General features: G+C 44.1%; 1 protein-coding gene across 8 annotated transcripts in view; it reads left to right on the top strand.

Moving 5' to 3' along the window:
• Positions 1-3,472: 3,472 nt before the first annotated feature.
• Positions 3,473-22,430, top strand: part of MARK1 (microtubule affinity regulating kinase 1) — a 59,421-nt gene continuing 40,463 nt past the window's right edge. For all 8 annotated transcript variants that reach the window (XM_030499608.1, XM_030499607.1, XM_030499602.1 and 5 more), the window contains exon 1: positions 3,473-4,018. In XM_030499608.1, coding sequence (XP_030355468.1) covers positions 3,968-4,018 — 51 coding nt within the window. In that variant the 5' untranslated portion in view covers positions 3,473-3,967. The remainder of the gene's footprint in view (positions 4,019-22,430) is intronic.

Here is a 22,430-nt window from a genome sequence, read left to right as displayed (position 1 = left end):
AGGGGCCTGTGCAGGTTTCTCAGAGTTCAGGGTAAAAGATCACAACTACCACCCAGAGCTGACTGTTGACATGAGTCTGTCCTCTTCACTTCTGATGTGGGAGCCAAGGCTTTCTCTAGTCCCTTAAAACATGGATCCCAAGCAAAACGCTTGTTTCTGTTTTGTCTCTTTGGAGAGCAGCTGGGGGACAATGGGACCATCTCTGCGGTCACCTTCTCATCCACGTGGCTCATCAGTCACTGTCCCTGCATTTTCTCACTCAGGGGAGATGAGAGGCCAGTGGTAATAACCAAACACAATTAAACCAAGCTATTAAATGAATGAGTGACCTTATCAATGTGAAAGAAGATGAGAAGAGTAACAACCATAGCCAAAACAACTGCAAACCAGATCTTCAGATAACAAGAATTATTACTCCACTTTAAATTTCATGATGAACCAACATTTTCCTATGAATTACAGACCAAAACATATCCATACCTAAGGCAGGAAGTCTTTCTAGGCTTTCCCTTAGTCAGTGGTGCCATTAAACACATTTAGAAGACATTTGAGTCTCCTTACCCAAACACACGCAGGTACATAAATCCATACCACAATGGGCTTGCATCAGCAGGAGTTTTCTCCAAGTAAGGGTTGCAGAGCCCTAGGCACAGCCTTGGTCTTACTTGGGATAGAAGTGAATGCACTTTGGCGAGCTAAGCAACCAAACTGGGTGAATATCCAGTGTAGAATCCTAGAATCAACTAGGTTGAAAAGGACCTTGAAGATCACCAAGCCCAACCGTTACCCCAGGACTGCCAAGCCCGCCTAAACCATGGCACTAAGGGCAAACTGGTCTCCCCTCAAGGTCTCCCCTTAGGGCTGCTCCTCATGATCTCCACTCACAGCCACCCCTCATCTGCCCCCCGTAGTGGCCCACCCTGTATAGCTGCCGCCCCTACCCCCCATGGCTGCCCCTCACACCCCATGGCTGGCCCCACTCTCCCCTCATGATCTTCCCGCATGATCTCCCCTCAGGACTGCCCCTCAGCCCTCGCGGCCACCCCTCACATCCCATGGCCGCCCTTCCTCTCCCCTCATGATCACACCCTTCAACCCCCATGGACATCTCTCATTTCCCATCATGGTCTCTCCCCTCATGGCCACCTTTCCTTTCACCTCACAATCTTTCCTCGTGGCTGTCCCTCCTCTCTGCTCACAATCTCCTGTCATGGCTGCCCCTCCTTTCCCCTCATGATCTTCCTTCATGGCCGCCCTTCACCCCTCATGGCCACCCCTCGTCTCCCATCATGGTCTCCCCTCATGGCCACCTCTTGTCTCCCCTCATGGCCTCCCCTTATTGCCACCCCTTGTCTCCCCTCATGATCTCCCCTCATGTTCTCCCCTCATGGTCAACCCTCCTTTACCCTCATGATCTCCCCTCATGGCTGCCCTTCCTCTCTCCTCATTGCCACCCCTCACGACCGCCCTTCACCCCTCATGGACACCCCTCGTCTACCCTCATGATCTCTCCCCTCATGGCCACCTCTCCTCTCCCCTCATGATCTTCCCTCATGGCTGCCCCTCCCTTCCCCTCAGGATCTCTCCCCTCATGGCCACCTCTCCTTTCCCCTCATGATCTTCCCTCATGGCTGCCCCTCCTTTCCCCTCATGATCTGTCATGGCCACCCTTCCTCTCCCCTCATGATCACCCCTCACAATGGCCCCTCAACGCTCATGGCCATCCCTCCTTTACTCTCATAATATTTCCTTGTGGCCACCTCTCCTCTCCCCTCATGATCTTCCCTCATGTCTGCCCCTCCTCTCCCCTCATGATCTTCACTCATGGCTGCCCCTTCTTTCACCTCACAATCTCTCCTCATGACTGTTCCTCATCTTCCCTCCTGATCACCCCTCACAGCTGCTCTTCCTCTCCCCTCATGATCTCCTCTCACAACTGCTCTTCACCCTTCATGGCTGCCCTTCCTCTCCCCTCATGATCTCCCCTCACGGCCATCCCTCTTTTCCCCCATCTTCCCTCATGGCTGCCCTTCCTCTCCCTTCACGATCACCCCTCACGATAGCCCCTCACTGCCCATGGACATCCCTCTTCTCTCCTCATGATCTCCCTTCATGGTGGTCAACAATCGTGTCCCGGCATGCTGGCTACACCATAGCTGTTTATCCCAAGTAAACCCAATCTTGGATTATTTTATTCCCAGAAAAATGAAGGCTCCTGAAGTTTCCCTTGCAGTCAGCAGCACCAGCTCTGTGAGGAGAGAGCTGGGCCCTTGCAAGGACTTGGGAAGCTGGGAACCTCTATCATTCCAGACAGACAAATCATCCACGCTCAGAGCAGCACGATGCTGAATGTGCAAAGAGTGAGTCCAGTCACACTGCTTGTACAACATGGGGATGTTCTCTGCCTGCGCCTGCACCAGCTACAGAGGAAGAGCTGTTTTTCCAAACATCTGGAAAACTCCACTGTCCAGGGCACTAACGCAGAGCTAACTCAGCCAGAACGAAATATACCCTAGTGCGTTTACCTATAAATATAGGTGCGTGCTTACATATTACCTATAAATATAGGTAATGAATAACAGTCCGTACCCTTTCACAAGCACAAACAATCCATCAAGCACCTTCCACAGTATTTTTCATGAGGAAGGTCTTTCAGAACAATGACTGTGTTCCTGGCATTTATGAAGGTGTTTATAGGCTCAGCTACAAAAACCCATCAAAATATTGCAATGGAAATTCAGGCACATTGTTTTTGTTGTGGTTTGATGCAGGGGAGGTTGGGTTTTTTTAATTATTTTTAGAATTTGGTGGAATTTACTGTCGTGTAAACACCAGTGACATCTCGAAGACAAAAAAATGCCTGTATGGTTCTAATTTTAAGTCCATGAGGTCATTGGTTAAGCGTTTGAGGACTGTGTGCGCGTCGGACATAAGCGGGTAGATGCATCGCACAGTTTTGCTGATCCCGTTTCAGCTTCCAAGCGGGTAAAAGCAGGCTAGCTCAGGCACACCAATGATTTACACAGACGCTGACACAGGGTTTTAGGAGCCTCCGGAAAGTCTGTGACTTATGGACTCGGAGCCGTGCGGGAGGCGGGTAAAGCCGATCCACCGCCCTTCTTAATGGGCGAGTCCCTGTAGCGAGCCCCTCGCCAAGCCGCACCGAGCCCCAGCACCCCCGTGGGCACAATCCCGCACCCCTCACACAGGGAGCTGGGGGCTCCGCAGGCGCCTGAGCCCCGAGCCCCGCCGGTCTCCCCCCGGGGCACCGCATCGCAACGAGCCCCGGGACGCCCCGTCCCCTCGTTCTCCCTCACGAAGCAGCACACCTGCCCCAGCCCGCTCCCTCTCGGGCCCGAGCCCTGCGCGCCCTCCCGGCCAGCCCCGACCCCGGCTGGGCCCGGCTCGGCGCCACCCGTCACGGCTGCCGCGGCGGGAGGGACTGTGGCGCCTGCGGAGGCCACCCACCCGCCCGCGGTTGCCGCGCCCGCCCGCACGGCCCGGCGCTTCCTGCGGCGCGGGGCGGCGGAGCCTGGCCGGTGGGGCCGGGCCCAGCGCGGCGGGGCGGGGGCAGGGAGGCGGAGGGGAGGGGAGAGACGGGGCAGGGAGCGCGGAGCAGCGGCGGCAGGAGGAGGAGTCGGTGCTGCCGCCGGATGCTGCGAGGAGGCGCCGCGGCTCCCCTGCGCTGCCGGCCGCTCACCTGAGCGGGCAGGAGGAGGAGGAGGAGTCGGCGGCCGAGCTGCGCGAAGCCCGGCGGCGGCGAGGCGGGCGGGAGCGCGGAGGGTCGGCCGGGCGGGCGAGGCCATGGCGCCGGGCGCTTAGCGGGGGCCGGCAGCGCGGCAGGAGGCCCGCGTCCCGCCGTGTGCGCCCGGCTGCCGGCGGGAGCAGCCGGCGGCCTCCGCCGCGGCCTAAGGAGAACGGGCGGCCTTCCTCTCAGCGCGCCGGGCGCGGCGCCGCGGCCCACAAGATGTCCACTCGGACGCCGCTGCCCACCGTCAACGAGCGGGACACGGAGAACGTGAGTGCCGGGCCGGGCCTTACCCCGCCGCGCCCCTTCCCCCGACCGACGCCCCCTCCGCGGCCGCCTGTCCCCGGCACCTGGCCCGGCCTGTCCTGTCCTGTCCCGCCGCCCAGGCCGGGTGCCCGGGGGATGGGCGGGCCGCAGCCGGCCACCCGCCCGGCGGGCCGGGCGCTCCCCAGCGCCGGGCCGGCTCCGCCGCCTGCCCGCGCCTTAGGCTCCTCCATGCGGCGCTGCCGGGGCGGGTCCGGCGCTCTGGGATCCACGTCGCCCCAGCCCGACCGCGGCCCCGAGCCTCCTGCAGGGTCGGCGGGCGGCCGCCGCTCCGCACCGAGGCCGGGCAACCCCTTCCAGGCGTTATTGGGCTGGGCCGGGCTGCCCTTATATGTACTTGGCGGCTGTAAGCGCGCACAGGCGGTTTGCTTCGGTGCCTCGCTGGGGAGAGGCCTGTGGCCCCGCGGGCTGCATGCCGGGCTGCGCTGCCTTCACGCGTCCCCCACACCGGGTACCCCTGCACCGGGGCCGGGGCGCCCACTGGTGCGCTGCCTAACTGCCTGGTGCTCGGTCCTGTGTCGCCTTCTGGGATTCAACCGTACTTGTTCTTTGTTTGATTTGCACCTCGAAGATGGTCCCCAGCGTAGCTGTTGCTGTATTCCTTCCTCTGTTCTGCTTTGTGTTGCATCTAAGAGAGGCTGTTGTCGTGTCCTCGGTGCCTCCCGAGTTGATTGTTTTTATCTTCCTTTGTGCTCTGTTTAAACATATTTGCGCTCTTCCTCTGCTCCGCCCGGACTTGGTGGAGCAGAAGCATAGTGTCGTTCACTGTCGCGGTGGTCTTCCAGCAGAAAATAAAACCAGCCTTGGTTATGATTGGCAATGTACCTGGGAGATCTTAAAATCCTGGACCATGTCTGGTCCTGTCCATTGGTGGTGATTATTTAAATAGGCGGTAGTATGGGAGGTGTGAAACTTCCGTCTTAGCAGAGGGGGCTGATATTAAAGAGGTATGTTTGGAATGTGGGCTAGATATCGTTAGTTGCATTTGGGAAGGTGGCAGAAGATGCAGGAGTCATACAAAATTTAATGCATGCAATCACGCCCAACTTTGACTTGCGTGGAAAGTGATCAGTAAGAAACGAAGGAAGGTAGCCTGGTGGGTTGAAATTGGTTGAAGAAGATGCTTGTTTATATTGCATCAATCTGTAGAGGCTCTGGCCCACAGTAGGCACTAATAATGTTTGTTACTGTACAAGCCAAAGCAGCAGTGTCTGCTGAATAGGTTATTGAATTATATGAAGTGAAAAGTGAATATGAGAAGAGGGTTTGAAAGACAGAGGTAACAGAAATGAGAGAATACAGTTAAAGAAGTGAAACCCTAGCTTCCTATCTTGTTATAATGAGCTTTTTAGTATCAGTTGCTCAGTGGAAGCTGAATTGACATCGCAATATCAGCCTGGTTACTAGTTAAAGCAAGTAAATGCGTTTGGTCTGTCCTTAAGCTTCATGGGCCGATGAGTCCTGTATTACTGTCAGAATGAAAGCAAGTCCTTGAGATTAAAATGAAAGTTTAGATTTAATTAAAAGACAAAGTCTAGGTTTGAGACTCATGAATCTCCATTTCAAATGTATATAGGAATGTAGATGAGAGAGAGATGACAGGAAGAGGTATTTATGCATCTATGCAGTAATATAGTACATAAGACTTGCAAGGTACATTTACACAAGGCAAATGGAAATCGTTCTCAAATGCCATCAACTTCTGTAGAATGAAAACTCCAATTAAAGTGAGTAGTTAATTTAGAAAATAATATGCTACATTTGAATGTTGTATTTTTACACCTAGAGATGAGTAAGGAGTGTTTTTTTATTGTTGTTATTTCAGAGAGTGCATTATCAACACCCCCACCCTCTCCCCCCCAACCCAACAAACCAGGTTTGTACAGCATATCAACATACCAACATACTCAAAATTGCACATTTGCTCCTGAAAATCTTGGTATGAGTCTGTAACCTAATACTAAGGAATATAATCCTCCAGTGGGATAAACAGTCAAGAGCTGTGCAGTAGTAAGTTCCCAAATCTGCGCAAAGTGATTCTAGTGCTGTTGTTAGTACAGCATCTGCTGGGGTTTGGAGCAGTGATCTCAGGGAGGTTGTTGCTTCTGCCTGTTGGGGAGCCTCAGGAATTCCTCTTTGCTACCCGTGGTCTCCCTTACGTAAGACCTTTTGCTGAAGTGGCACTTGTGGGATGGAGGAGGAGGAGGTCTGGTGCTGACTTCCCAAACAGCAGCGTTCTGTGATTTAAAATGGATTCTGCCAGGCTGAGGTGAGACTCTTAATTTACTTTGCATGTGCTTCCTCCTGCTAATAAGCACTAATGGACTAGGGAAGTGTTTATGCCAGTGGGTCCTGATGCACAAAGTTTAGCCAGTGTCAGTGACTGAGGTGGTAAGAAGTTGCAGCTAAAGGGAGAAGTTACTGGAAAGAGTGAGGAGTTAAAGAGCAGCATAAGTATGAGTGGTTTTGACCTGGTAAATATCTCCATCTTTGTAGTGCATATTTCCAGTTCCTGAGCACGTATATTAGCGAAGCTCTCACAAGTTCTGCAGCTAATGGTGATCTTCAGGAGATCTCCATCGCATACACGTGGCCATCTCAGCAATGTAGCTCCATTGTGTGTCTCTCAAGGGACAGACTGTACCTCTGTGTCCCCGAGAGAGCTGATTGATGGTTCTGAGTACAAACCTACATATACGTCCAGCTGTGGTTTGCACGTGGCATGAGGCATGAAATCACGGGGAACTACCCTACCACCACCCCCCCCCGTCTCTTGGCAGCTGCTTTCAGTGCTCTTTAAAATAGAAAAGAAATAAAATGTCAATGTACGCTTTTCTCATGTGTTCTTTCATTTAGGGGAAAAAAACAAGATAATATAACAACTGGATATAGCCCCTATCATAAGAATATACATCCTTGAGAAATTATGGGAGTTCCTAGAGGGATGGGTGAAAAACATGCCTATTTCCATAATTCTTTGTGCCTTTTATCCCACAGCACCCTTTGAAAAAGGTCTAGAAAGGGATAAGATCATGGAGCAGATTACTTGATAAGGTCTTATCAGAAAGCTGGTGGGAAAGGCACAGGGACGACCAGCAAGGGACAAACAACAGGTGGAGGGAAGCGGTGAAACAGCCTGTGTGCGTGGAACGGACAGGTCTGGTTACAGCAATTCACACCTTCTTTGTGTCTTTTCCTTTTTGCTATTATTTACATCTCCCGGTGCTATGTTTAACTTCTCTAGCAGATGTCTATCAATATTTTCATTCGGGAGTGTTATTTCTCTTTCATGAAAGCAACGCTTAAAGAAACAAAATAGAGTATGAGTGTCAAACACTCCTGTTGAATGGTTGGGAAACTTGGAGAAATTAATGGGTGGAAGCAGTATGACAAGGATTATTTTCATGCCTATTCCCAGATTTAGTTTTTTCAAGAGAGGGGTAAGAGCAGTATTCAAAATACTAATTTTCCTGTGTTTTGATTTCGTACAAGTAACTATTAACAGCTTCCTCGTGATACATTTTACGTAGGCTGTGGTAGGTAATGTTTCGTTGCATTCAAACACTTGCTAGTTAGTGGTTTGGTTTAGTTTGGGTGAACTGAGCTTTCCATCTCTGCCTAAGCTGGAGGAGGAGAGAGACAGGAATCAAAAGTTTTGAGCTAAGTAGCTGATTCATTTTCACTAAGTTGGTATTCATTGAGGAAAGATGGGCTTTTGTGTTTTTCCCCTTTTATATTGTGTAAGAAAAGATTTGGAGAGATTCAACACTCAGCTGTATACTACTTGCTTTACTAAAATTAATGAGAATGCTGTAGTTCTGCTTTTTCTGACATGAGGCCCTCTGAGTCTAGCATCAGAATACTTCTATAGTAAGTGTAGCTTAATCTTTTGAAAGGTATTACTATTATTTGTGAAGGTATTATTGATTATTTGTGTTGCAGTGTCACCCATGTAGTTAAACTTTAAGGTATTATTTTACTTTGTACTTTTCAGACCCATAGAATTTGACTAATTCTGCTGCAGAGATCTCGCATGTCTCCAGTGGAAGAAGGAACAAACAAGGCAGGAGTGCCGGATGGTGACACTGGCCAGAGTCAAGGAGGAATGTGGGAATTGTGGTTTGCCTTAACTTAACCAGGGCCATATGAGAATGATAAAGAGATGTCATGGCAGAGGAAGTTTTAAGGAAGAATAATGCAGAGACCTATGCTCATGTGATTTGCTTCATTATCATACAAGTAATAATAATTTGACATCTGTACACCCATTTTCAGGCTAGTGAGGGAAGGCTGATGCCTGATGCCATCCAAAGGATGGCTTTCTGACAGGGGAGGCTACTAGACAACTGCATTTTAAAGAGGCAAAAAACCAAAGAGGGCAGGAGATGAGAGAATGGTCAAGTTGGGGTAATAATAATTATACCCATTTCTATCTGGTTTGGGTTTTTTTTTTTTGGTTGTTTTTCTTTTTTCCCCTTCTGGATTTGCTTTTGCACATTAAGAACACATGGTTTTGATTTGGACAGAGGGGGCGTGGGAGAAAGTATCTGACAAGAATTCTTTCATTCAGTGCCTTAAGCAGAAGAATGGCCTAGTTTCCAAGCCTTATGGGTTCAAGAGTACAGCTGTATCTTTCTTATCCACAGGAGATGGGCTTTAGCAAAGTGGAGAATGCCTGTGTTTTTTTTCCTTGTAAGATTATTTTCCTTGATCATAAATACACCATGAGGTCATAGAGGTTTTTGGAATGGTAAGAACAGGGTATGTTCTCCTAATCTTATTTTGAAGGCTTGTGTTTTCTTTATGCAGACTTTTTTTTCTTGTTTGGTTCGTTTCCGTTCAAGTCTTGAGCAGGCTCCTATGTCGTGGGGAAAAACACATGTTTAACTAGAGCATTATGCACGGAGAGAGAAAGGTTCCTTTTGTTATGAACTATATTATCCATTTTGAAGCCTTTGTGTGAATCTGAGGGTTGTGGGACAGGTGATCTAGACGTTTAGTTTCATTTTCCTTCCATAAAGAGAAGTATTTTGGAACGAATGAGGGCAAAATGTAGCTTCACGCTTCAATGTTCTTTCTACACATCGTAAAAGAGGATATAGTGTTAAAGTTCAGGACGAGTCAATGCAGTTTCATTGTACTGCTTGTTTCATACTTCACGGGGTTTTTCAGGTTCACAGGTAAACATCAAGTTGGATTGTTTGTGGTTGGCGTTCTGAAAACTGCACTTACATGGTCAGTGGAGTTAAACGCTCAACTAGAACAAAGAGATTATGTTCCATGAAGCCTTGTTTTCAGTGGGCTCTCTACTGTTATAGGGTCACGAGGACTTACTGTTTATGATAGTATAGCTTCATTTTCAAACTCTGCACGTAAAATGTTCTAATCCTCGCTAAAGGCAGGATTTTTCCCCCATGGCACCCGATTATATTTGGAAATCAATGTTTCTACTATAAATGTGGTAAGTTTTTATCATCACAATTGCTGTTGTTTAGCAGAGAGACCTCCTGCTAACTTCTAATTGATACCAGTAGTTTTAACACAGGAAAAGTAGTGATTTCATTTTTCTTTTAAGTGCAAGTACAGTAATTTCTATAAAATTACAATCTCGATCAGTGATTTGTATTTGCACTTGCAGAGGTTTTTTGCTTGTTCTCAGAATGTAGTATAGACCTAACCTTAATATCTTAATGATGTTTGAGAGAGAGCTTTAAACACTGTTTTCCAGTAGAGCAGATTCATTGAGAACTATCCTATAAGAAGGAGAGATGATTTTACAATTAATGTGGAGCTAGAAAACACTGGTGCAGCTAAAGCCCAAAGACAGATTTCTTGCTGATTGGCCTACTAACAACTTGTGAGCTTGAGCTTTCAAAGTGTTGTGCTATTGGAAAGAAAGCATTTTAGCATTTCAGTTTAGATCCTATCTTTTAGTAGTTTCAACCTTTCTTTTTAAATATACCTTTATGCTCTGTGCTGCCCTCCAGGATAAACATACTACTTAAGTTAAGCAACTTACAAGTAGTAAGTTACTTGCATGAGATGTTTTGAACTTCAGTTGTTTGTGTTCTGGTCGTGACATGATCTATTAGGGTTTTTTTGTTGTTGGAAACACAATGCTTGCTTTTTGTGTGGGTGCTTTTTTTGTTTGTTTGTTTGGTTGGTTTTTTAGTCTTTCTGGAATTTCAGAATCCCAAACAACATTTTTTTTATGGCTTCACCATTTTTTCTAGGTCCTCATTCTCGAATGTTTACTCCCCTCTAGGTAGTGGTAAATTAAGAAGAAATGTTCTCTGCAGTCAAATGTTTCTGAAAACAACTATGAAAACAGAAAAATTCCATTGAAACATGCACATCATTCAGTGTAATGAATTATAATGCAACTGAATCTGAGTTTTAATAATTAGCTCTTTCTCCACATCGACTACCAAGCCTGTCTGTTAACATTTTTCTCCCTTTCTCACATTCAGAATTAATTCGTGTATGTGTGTTCTTTCTGCTCAGTGCTAAACTGAGCTTTAAATTGGGCCAGTTGAATTTCAACTGCGAGACAGTTTCTCCTTTTTTGTTTTTGTTTTTCTGTGAATAACTTAGTGAAAGAGTAAAATCAAAGGGTTGCGGAGATCTGAAGGATGGTTTAAGACTTCATAGCTGTATGTGATGATGCAGCTTAGACAGTTTTGCTGAGCATCCTATTGAATCTAACGTTAAAAATTCCAAGAGGGTAAGGTGGTCCTTGTTCTTAAGGCAATTTTCCATGTGCTTGTTTCATCTTGGTATTTTTTAATTGAGTAGTGACGAGGCACGCTATAGCTATCATAGTAAATAGTTGAAGATAGAAGCATTGGAAAGTACTCTCTGAGTTTATCATAATCTTGCATCTTTTGGGACTGAGATGGCAGTTGTAAAAATGTTCAGTTGTTTGGTTGTTTGGGTTTGTTTGGGATTTTTTTCAGCTGTCGGTGATTTCTGTATGCTTTTAAGGAAAACACCAACTTACGCAGAAAGACGTATGTCCACAGTCATAGTAGGGCATCTGCACAGTTAAATTCAGCTGGGCTACAACTAACCTTTAAAGCAGCCAACCGGATGTGCTCAGGGGGCAGTGCCATGGCTTAGGCTGCAGTGATTGATGAGCAGAGTGTATTTATATAAAACCCAAAAGTGCAGGTTCTCTGTGTGTCTGTATAGAATGGAAGATCATTATGTTATTCGAAAATTCTCCATCTTATCAAGACATCTGATAGTCACTTTACATCGCTTAAATCATCGTGGAAAGTAGACTCGCTTCTGCTGGAATGAATGCATTGTCTGCGTGTTTCTAAGTTCTCATATTCTGTTGTTTGGTGTGTATGGATGCAGGAAAAAGTAATTTTCCTTCTTTTATCTTGCTATTCCTATGTTTGTGGGACACCTTAGGTGTAGGCTGTGAGTGTCACAGTAAGAAGTGGTCTGCACTCCACTTGTTTAGTTAGCATTAACGTGGCTTAAGATCAAGATGGCTTTTGTAAAGTCTCCTGCTGTGTAAGTAAGTGCTCAGTACCAAGGACTCATGGCCGTTTGTCTGCAAACTATTTCAAGTTTGCAACCTTTAATAAAAATGTAAGACATGTTATTGAAATCTACATTCATAATACGGTAATATAATATGGTTTTTTGGAAAAAAAAAGGGTTATCGTTCTTCACACTTGCATTCTTCAAAAGACTGGCAATATGAGAAAGAGGACTCTCGGTTACAGTAAGCTTTAGCCAGTTTCATTCTTGTCATTTCCAAGCTGCATACCAAATCTAAAGAAGCACTTGCAGGAAAAAACCCCAACCCTAGAAGAGCAGTAAAACATTCTTTAAATTGTTCAGTCATTTTGAATGCCTGGTTAAGTGTAATACCCTGATAGGTGTTCACAGTCCTAATGATTTCTCAGGTAAGGATTGATAAACATAGTTAACATATACTGAGGAGAGAATAAAACAGATTCATGACTTCAGATCAGTGTCTGTCTTGTTCGCCATGACCCTAGTAGAGTAATAACCTTGTTTTATGTTTAAACATATGGGCTGTAGAACTCACAGAAGTAGGAAAATGTTAATCAGAGCAGAGAATGACATCCAAACTTCTTATATATTTGAATTGGTTCAACGTAATGAACTTTGTCCCATTGTGTTGCACAACTGTATTTTAAACATACGTATCTGCAATATGGATAGCTTGAATAATAAGACCCAACTTTATTTCACCTCTGATGAAAGCACTTGTGTAGTAAGTACATTGATGTTCACATAGCTGAACATACAGAGTTACTGGGTAGCCCATGGCAGTCTTTTGCAAGAGCAGATAATGATAATATTACTGGTGACAAAGTGTAATTGGTTTTGTATTATAAAGTAATAGTAGTGCATGATAACTTTTAAAATCTCAAGCAGAGACAAAATTAGGCAAGGTTGTTAGAGAGAAGTGATATCTTTCATTAGCCAGATGTGGTTGGAGAAAATAGATTAGATTTGGATAGATTAGGCTCTAGCAGGGCTTGCTGTAAAGGCTTCTGCCCAAGGCTAACCTTGTGGTAAAACCTGTAGTGCCTCTGCTCTGCTGTGCTTCTGGAGGAGGACCCACGCCTTACTCATGATGCAGTAAAACACGCACCTTCTTGTAAGTGGAGACACAGCCTTAGTCACTGTGATAGAGTGCTATTTTCAGCTCTCTTGGAAGCTTTTCTTCTGGCTTCCTCCTGTCCCCACTGTGGGGTCTTATCTTTTCCATCTCAACTCAATACTCAGGAAAAAAGTAGAAGAAAAATACAGTAAAATATCTTCTATTTGTCTCCAAGCCACTCCCCTTTTTCAGAGGGGAAATGGCCATTTATTTGTGATCTTAAAGGTTGTCGTAGACCATTTTTTCTTATTTAGTCCCTCGAGTATTTGACCAATTTCATTTTAAACCTAGTGATAGTCTGTAACCTGCCATCACAGCAGCTTGTTCCTTAGATACTTCCCAATATCCATCTTTCCGAGATCCGTTTACCCATGTTCATTATGTTGCTGGCCATTTAACATGCCTAATTTCCTATCTTACTACACCCTCGTCGTCCCGCCCCCCTTCCACCTTGTTTTCTCTCACATTTTGCTTACTAATGTGCTTTTGTGCTTGAGCTGGGGAACTTGTTGCCAACTTACTTACACTTCTCACTCTTTCTGGGACCTTTTCCAGTTTTGCTCATTTAATGACGTACACAAAACCAATGCAAAGCTTTACTAAAACTACATAGCTGTTGCTCCTGTTTATCCTTCGAGTAATATTCTTCTGTATGAATCCCAAGGAGCATTTTAGTATGGGAATAATGTGAATTGGGACTGAAGAAATGCTTTGCTGTGGGTGGGTTGGTGGGAGTTGTTTCTGTTTTGGGGGCTCTTGAAATTATTGGCAAAAAGGATTACTACAACTTTAAATACCCATCAGTCAGATTACATTTTCCTCACTCTGCATTGCCTTCCCTTCCCCCTAGTAAAGTTACTGTGCTTTCTTCTCTCAGATAACAACAGAGAGTAAGCAAAGCTTTATAATGATTACTTAGAAAGGACATGCAGTTTCATAATGTTCTTTGTAGAGAGAGATTTTCTTCATAAACCCAGTAGATACATGAGAAATATAATGCGTGAGAATTGCTGAGTTAGGGAAGCAAAGTGTAGGGCATGCTGCAGTTCGTGGAGCAGCAGTGTAAATTACTTGTGCTTAAAGAGTAAATATCTGGAATTCCTTTTCAGAGTGCATGCTTGGCTTCAGTTGTATATAAGTACCTTTCTGATTCTTAGATGTTTCTGTCATTACTTAAAATAAGCAGAGGCATAGCTCAAAAATTCAGAGAATCTCATGCATTAAGAAGAGTCTGATTTCTGCCTTTTTACCTTAGCCTGTTAAATGCTATGTTGAGCTCTTACAGAGGATATGGTTGTTTTCCACAAATGGATTACATGTGTAATGTATTTACTCACGTCTCTATTCCAGATAATATTATCGATTGAAGGTAATAGAATTGTTTAAAGCATTTTGGGTTTTTATTTAGTAATTTTTCCAAGAGTAATCAGATTTCTTCCCCCTCCTGCAATTATTATAGCAACGACTGTGTAGCAGAAAATGTCATTACTTGGTGAAGGACTAAAATAGTATTTTCTCCTGAAGATTAGACTCTAGAAAGAATAACAATTATAATCATTCGATACAATAAGATGTATGCAGAGAATATTAATACTACTGCCTGAGTAGTCTTTACCAGGCATACCTGTGTATAATAGCTTTTCAGATTGGCTTTTCTTAATTTGATATTATTTTAACAAGGCTGGCTGCTTTTTAAAGTTCTCTCTTCCAGTGATGGGTGTAAGATGCACATGAACAAAGAATATTTATGAAAGCACTTCACAATGAAACTCTTGCTCCATCTACTGCATAGTCCAGAGAAATCTTATCTACAGAAAGTTGGTATGAGCAATAAGGGTCAATGTAATATAGATGCTGGAATTAGTCAATGGAAGACATAATTATTATTAGAGGATGTATGCCTGCAGCAGTGTTCATAAACAGGCGAAGGGAAATCTAATCCTCAACCTCTGCAAAGCAAAGCAGACTGATAAACTGCATTTAAAGGTCCTTCTTTATTTTAGGAAAGCTCTTCTTGCTTATCCAGTGATTGCAGAAGGCTAGAGCTCATATCAAAATCAAATTTGATGTTTTCTAAATGCTGCAAGATAAAATATTGATTATTATTATTATAATTTCTGCCATTGTTGGGTGGGGGTTTTTGTGTGACCTTTTGTAAAACTTTATAGTTTGGTATTGTGCACAAGCTCTTTCACGATTACACATTAAATCCATTTCCTAGTGGTGTGTAATACTTCGTTTAAATAGAATTCCTTTCAAAGTGAGTGGTGTCAAGCCTTCTTGGACTAGCATGGACGTGAAAGTGGTAGAAAATGACTAGGTTCTTTGTTAGCTGGTTGGTGAAACAAGAAAGATGTTTAATGCAAGAGCTCTCATACCTTGGGATTGGAAGGGTTCTAGTAAGTTGGTAAATTAAGGAAAAAAATTACAGCTGGATTTCCCAGTGAGACAGGGATAATTCAGGGATCACAACATTGCAGAAGGGGATGTGCGATCATCTCCCGTACAGTGCTGTGGCTTTCCTCAGCTCTTAAGAGGCAAGGAGCGTCTTAGGGCTGCGGATGGGAGAGGGATGGGCTGATGGTGGAGGAGAGAACATAACATTGCTGTCTGATCCATCCTAAGACTTGGAATAATTCAATGATATCCATTTGAAATCTGTATAAGGACGACTTTTCTTTAAGGTTTTCTGGATGGATTCCCAGTTGCTGGTAGGGAGATTGATAGTCCCTGTCACCTGCTGACAGTGTCCCATGACTTCTGTAATTTCCTGACTCTCACTTCCTTTAGGCAAAATCAAATTAATTCCTGTTTTAATATGAGACAGTGCCTGATTAGGTAAACCACCTCAGTTGGGGATTTCCAGACTGTAAGGTTCGTGGCTATATTGATGTCTAGCTCACGACAGAACCAAGAGTTGTCACTGCTAAGGGTGGGCACCGTTGCTGCTACTGGTTGTTTGCTGTAGATCACCATCTAGATAAAGGAGTCTGGGAGTGCCTGACTTTGACAGCTTGCAGTACTGTCTAAAGGCCATAGCTGGGGATCTGGGATTCCTCACCCACTGATTGTCAAGGGCTCAAGAGAGAAAGATCCTTAAGTTTTACCTATATATATATTACTTTTTCCACATTTTCTTTCCTTTTTACTTTAATGGGCTGGATAAATCCAGCATCTACTGTTTTTAATGTTTTCTTTGCATCCTGTGATGTTTCTTCTTTCCCTTCCATTGCTGACTTATGTAACATGGGCTTCTTAATTTATGTTCATTCTCTTTCTTGTGCTTGGCTTTTACATCTCAGCTATAATCACACCTGAGTTCTGTTTATGGTTTGAATTCAGTACATTGACAGATATCTCTGGTGTATGTCTGATTGTCGGTATTCATTATCTACCATTTTACTGTGTCTGGCACTTTAAAGCATATAAAGAAATATGTTCTTTTTTATTAGCTGTATTAATGAAAAATCTTTGAGGAATACTGCTGCTGTTTGCTTTTTCTTTTTCTTCTTCTTCAATTTAGCTTCCTAGTTGCATATATTTCTAAAGTGCTAGATTATGGCAGTTTGTGATCATAAATAATTGAAACCCAAAGGTTAAAATAGGTGGTTGCATGAATTTAGAAACAAGGGGCCTCGAGGAGATTGAGCTCTGTATAGAGCATACTCTTTGATCATAAGATATGAGCTGGTCCAAGGGACATCCAGTGTTTGCACAGCTTAAAGTTAAGCATAAATCTGTGCAAGGCTGGGGAATATATTTGCTAAGTTGAAATGTGGTGTAGCATTATCCACATAAAGGTAAATAGTTGCTACAGCCCAACTGAGGACGTTTTATTTGATCTGTTAATTAACACTTACATGAAAAACAGGGCAGAGAGCACTCAGCAGAAGACTCTCTTCATTTTGCTTTGGGATTTTTATTTGAGTTCACAGTGTCCCACTACACCAGCTGGCTTGGATACATTGTCATAATCTTGCTCTGTGTGTAAAACATGGTTTACACTGTCAGAAGACCAGCTAAGTTTAGTTGTGTCCTTTATAACCTTACCTGCATCTCCTACCATGAGATCAAACCCTGCCAGACTGTTCTTGATAGACAAAACCATTGTAACTGACTGCTGCTTGAATGCAGGCTCATTGCTACAAGTGTCCTACACTGTCAAAGGTGCTTCCTCCTCTTAGGAAAGTGGCCAAAATACGTGTTACTACTCAAAGTCAACCTTTGTATCAATGTTTGTGAAAAATTACATCTGCAGAGTGCTGAGGCCGATGATATCCTGGCTTAAATATTAAAACTGCATCTCCTTGGCACATGGGCTCTGGTGAACACTCTGCACTTCTGAGGCAAGACTTGTTAATGAAATCAGGCGGCCTTGCTGCAGATAAGTGTATCAGAAAGTGTTATCAAGCCTTAAAATTGGAGAAACTAAGCTAGTATGCTCTAGTACAAGAGGCATGAAAGCGCTGCAGTTCCTGTGGAAGGGCAGGAGATAAGCCCTGTGAATCTGCTGTAGGTCCGTGCACTTTTTCCCTACTTCTAATTCTCAAAATTAACTGGTTGCCCAACTACTTCTAAATACATTTTTTTGTTGTATGTACTGTATTGTATGAAGGGAAATATTAAATGAATCTCCATACCCTTTAGATTAGACTTCCAAGATCCCTAAAAGGTACATGTCAAAAGAATATTGGAAAATCCTGCTGGATATTGGGTAACTTCATTTGAAGTGCAACTTGACATGATCCTCGAACATCGCAGAGTCCTGTGCTGCCCTACAGTTTCTTTTCTAGGACATGTGTGCATCAATTAGTATGTATTGCTATCAGGTTGGATATTTTAATTGGCCATCTCATCACTTTTTAGAAGCGGGCTTTACTTCAGAAAGTTAATAAGACCTTGAGGTAAAATAGTGTTCAAGTAAGATGGTGATCTGTCTTGATTCATCACTGGATCTATTGGATGAATCCAGTAATGGGGATGCTAAGGCTTTAGAAATGCTACTGAAAGAGTAACTTAATTTTCTCTTCTATGTAGCATGAATGTTAAGGGTGCTTTGCCTATGCATGTCACTTCTTTAAGCTCACATTGCATGCTCTTCTGTCTCACACACCCAGTGCAGGGAAACAACACAAATAAGCAAATCTGCTTATTTGTTTGTGGGATTTCTTTTTTTGTTTGTTTTGGAGGTTTCGTTTGCTTTTTTTTCCTCAGTCCTGTTTTTTTTTTTTACCTTGTTTTGGAATGGGAATGGGTATCTCCCAGCTGCAGTTTCACCACTGGTGTTAACATGGAGTTGATGTGGTTCCCTCTTCCCAATGATGGATGTTCCCCTTCCTTGTGCCTGCACTGGTTCTTGGGATGCTGGGGGTACACGTACTCGGGGAGCTGGAGATTATCCTGGCAGGAGAGTTACTTGGCACGGCTTCCTGTGTTGGCTTTCCATCCTGCTGCCCCAGTGGTAGTGTGGTTGTGAGGGGGTGCAGGCGTGTGGACATAGAATCATGGATTCGTAGAATGATTTGGGTTGGAAAGGACCTTAAGATGATCCAGTTCCAACCCCCTGCCACGCGCAGGGACACCTCACACTAGACCATGTTGCCCAAGGCTCTGTCCAACCTGGCCTTGTACAGCATTGGGTCAGCTTCAGCAGCCGTCATGCCATATGTCGAGACTTCCAGAGTTGTCTTAGGTATGCTGTGGGCAAGGAGGAAATTCCTGTTTTCATAAACTTTGAGAGAAAGAATGAGTTGGGGTTCAGAGCCTGGTCCCAATTAGCTGCTGTATGCTTTCCTTCTGTGGAAAAAAACCCTCAGCTGGTCCAGAAGATGGGTTGTTTGATCGTGAGTGTCAGAGACAATTAGCTCTCTAATCCGGTCACTCTTTTGGAATAAACAGCAGCTCTTGCTGCTGTTCTCATCTGGAGGCAAGCCTCAGGTTTCCAAACTGTAGTCTTCAGTCTGCATAAACAGCCCTTTCCGTCAGTTTTGAAGTTTGATATTGAACCGGTTTCCACTTCTTGTACTCCTGCAAATGTTTGAGAAGCTCCATGTGCTTGATGTGATCCTGACCCATAAGTTGTTTCGTGTCTCTCTTCTCCTGCCTTTCATCAGGCCGGTTGAAAAATGACCTGGCTGCATCAGTTATAAGTGCAATAAAAACTCCTGCCAGTTTCCTTTGCCAGAAGTTTCGCTTTCTGGGTGTGTTCCTGTTCTTGTTTGGTTCGTTCAATTAACAATCAACATCAGCATTTCATTTTCTTTTTGTTTTACTGAGGGGTTTTGAGCAAACTGTGAGTGCTGTAGCATTCAGCAGCAGTGCCCCATAACTGCCTGCATCTCTGGGTGCAGGGTTAAACTGATCACGTCCTGAGGAAGGAGCAAGGAACGTAGAAAGAACTCTCTCTGCATGAAGGGCAGCGTTTACGTGTGTCCAGGAGGCTGCAGCAGGAATAGCCTTTCTCCTTCCTTCCCCTTCCCATAAATGCTTTTCTTCAAAAACATGGGTTGTGTTAGATTTCATGGGAGAGGGACATTAACTATTTTACTTTGACGAGATGGGAAATGTTTACTCTTTTCCTTGGTGGGGCTGACTGTACCTTCTAGTACTACACCAAATTACAATTAAAAATGAGTAAACGTAAGAGGATTTCAGGAAAAAACTCTCTTTCCCCCACTTTCCTGGGTTCTACCTGTGGTTTACTGCAGCAGCTTTTAGCTGGCTTCTCTTAATTCTTCACTGGGGCGACAGGGGAGGGTTCAGTTTTGTCGTAGCAATTAATGGAGATGATACGGGCCGACTGTCCTGAATTAGCCCTAGAAAATGTTGTTTGTGTGTTTGGGATGAGTCAGGAAGGAAAGTGCCAGGTTGGAATAACTGTGCCAGTTCTGAGCGAAGCGGAACAAAGGCAGGAAGGTCCTGTTCTGCTGCACCTGCACGCCTGGCCGGGCCCAGGGCTTTGGGCCCAGGGAGAGGAGGAAGCGTGTTGGCTGAGTGCAGGTTACGAGACCTGATTTAATGCTGTGAAGGTATTTGTTTTTCCTGAAGTGTTTTGGCCGACTTCTCAGGGGAGGACCAGTGCAATTATTATGTTTTAATCCTTTAAATAAAAAGAGTCTGTGACTCCATGTAGCAATGACCTCCACCCTTCCCTATGACGTTACTGCTGTGTTAGAAAAGAAACTGGGAGCAAGCTTACTATAACATGGACAGGATTTATGACAAGTTGGTGTCACCATAAGAAGATTACAAGTATTCTGAAGAACCTTGTATATGAACTTTTGAAACTCAGCTGTGTGTGGCACCGCACTGGTCATGGGCTCTGTTTTCTATCCTAGTTTGCTGCAAGTATGGAGCTGTAAACATTGCATCCTGTGTAGTTTGTGATTAGAAAAACAATTCTGTCTCGAAGTTGGCGAACTTCTTTCTGCTATGTCTCACAAAGCTCTGTCGAGAACTTAAAAGCCAACAAACAAAAAACCCCAAACAAAACAAAAAAGGCCACCAAAACTTGTAAGGGGCTTAGGAACCATAGTAACAAGCACAGAATAAGATTAATTCAATGCTCAGCATAACTTTAACTGTCACCAACATATGTATGCTTTTAAAAGGCATCTTTCTGGTGTATGGGCATTAAGGGATTGTATTTCACCTTGCAATAGAAATGGCTTACTATTAGCTTTGAAGTTGGTTTTTTGAAATACAGAATCTTACAGTTGGGAAGAAGAGAAAGAGAGAGAAAAAAAGAGCAAGGGGATGTTATTGTGTTTAGTATCTCACTTGATAATATCTATTGAACTCCACGCTTACAGTTTGGATTTTTTAAGTTTTATATAATGCTTTTCAGAGTTATAGCATCAGTTAATGAAATGTTCCCATATGCTTGACTGAGGCCAGCTGTGTTCAAAGTCATTGTTTCTTACTGCTGATAGCTTCAAGCTCTTCTAAAAGTTCATGGCTGGAATTCCTATATATTACGTAAATCTGATATAAACTGAACGATGCACATGTATGTGTTTGATTCTTTTCTTTGTGCACTTCAGGAAAGCCTCTGTGAGCAGGCTCAGGATGTGGCTGCAAGTTCAGGACAAATGTCCCAATTTTGTCTGATTCTCTTCTGTCTCTGCCATCTATTGACTTTGGTATCTGATTTAAAATCTATAATATACTTTTTTTTCCCCTCACTGTGTGTGTTTTTTGGGTTTTTCTGAGCAGAGTCCTGTGTATAATCCTATTTCCGTGGAGGAGGTTGATTGCTTTGGGTTTTGGATTTGTTTTTTTTGAATAACAAAGTTTCTATCATGCATTCCCAATCTAGCATACATTTCATGACTTCTTATCAGCAATTAAAAGAATCAGGTGTGCATACATTCAGTCTTTTTAATTGGCTCCTCACACACACACTTTTTGATGTGTCTGAGATACAAAAAATCAGAGTAGATAATGCTCTATTCATGTTCTGATTGAGATCAGAGGTGCTTTAGTAATTGTAGTATGATGAGACAGGTACATGTGGCCAGAATGAGCTGTGGTTTTGCGCAGATGGGAGGTTTACCTGGAAGAGGGGTGACTCCCCTTCTGGCACAGGCTGATGGATCAGGTACTATCATCTTGTGCAGTTCAGAGTTGCACCACACTTCATGGCTGTAAACCTGGACCTCTGAGTGCTCTTGATACATGATGCAGAACAAGCTGATCTGATCATTTCTGTTCGTTTCTACATTGAGGTTTACCAAGATCTTCCAAAAAAATTGGGCTCTTCTAGTTTAGTTTTAGTTCGATTATTACATTAGCAAAAGAAAGACTTGCTTGTGGTGGCTTGCTAGAAGCTCCTAGGTCCTAAAGGAATAGTTGCAGAGAGCAAGCAGTTAAAACATGAAAACATCCGGGACATTACTTCTCCTCTTTCTCCCCTTTCCTTCCCCTGTATTCTGAATCAAAGCCATTGCAGATGCGAGCTGTTTAGAAAGAAACAGCCTTCTAAACCCATCAGACTCTCTCTGTCTGGCATAGCTATTTTGATTACCTTGCAGAATATGACAGCTGTTATAAATGCTCATGTGTATGGCACATGCTTGAAAATGTTGGGAGTTATGAATATAAAAATCGGCTGGAAGAAATTTAAGTTCAGAACAGGAGATAATAGAGAGAGAGGAAGTGTGATGATGTGCCTTTTCTAGCACTGTTTGTGCATACTTTGCTTCCATGGACTGACTGTACCAAGGAATTTGCGTTGCAGTAATTCAAGAAGGGGAAAATTCAGGACTAAGATGTTTGTTTAATCAAGTGTGGTGTGTTTGTAGGCAGATCGATGTGTGGAAGTTACCCATTACTCAGACTATAGAGGCCTTCAGTTTTACTTGATTCAGAAAGACTGTGGTTTGGTGGCCAGAATAGTTCTGGGGGCATTTTGAGAATAAGCTGTAAGAGCAGTTTATATATGTGATGATATAAGTTTAATTACAGTATATAGTCTGTGAGAATACTACTCCGGTGGCCAGCTAAGTGGCTAAAGGATGCTGAATAAGCAGAGTAACAGAGCACGCACTTTGTATCTACTTGGTGGGGTTAGTTCTTCGGTGCTTCCTCAGAGGTAATGTGTCTGGGCATCGGGTCATCTTGCTTTTGCAAAGCTGCCTTGGGTAAACAAGGAAAACGATAGCTTCGAGCCTTGGGGAAGCAGTGGGTCAGGTCAACTCCCTTGCAATT

This window comes from Strigops habroptila, chromosome 10 (genome assembly GCF_004027225.2).
Source record: "Strigops habroptila isolate Jane chromosome 10, bStrHab1.2.pri, whole genome shotgun sequence".
Classification (NCBI taxonomy): Eukaryota; Metazoa; Chordata; class Aves; order Psittaciformes; family Psittacidae; genus Strigops; species Strigops habroptila.
The sequence above is the reverse complement of the archived record's forward strand: the minus strand, read 5'-3'. Positions and strand labels throughout refer to the sequence as shown.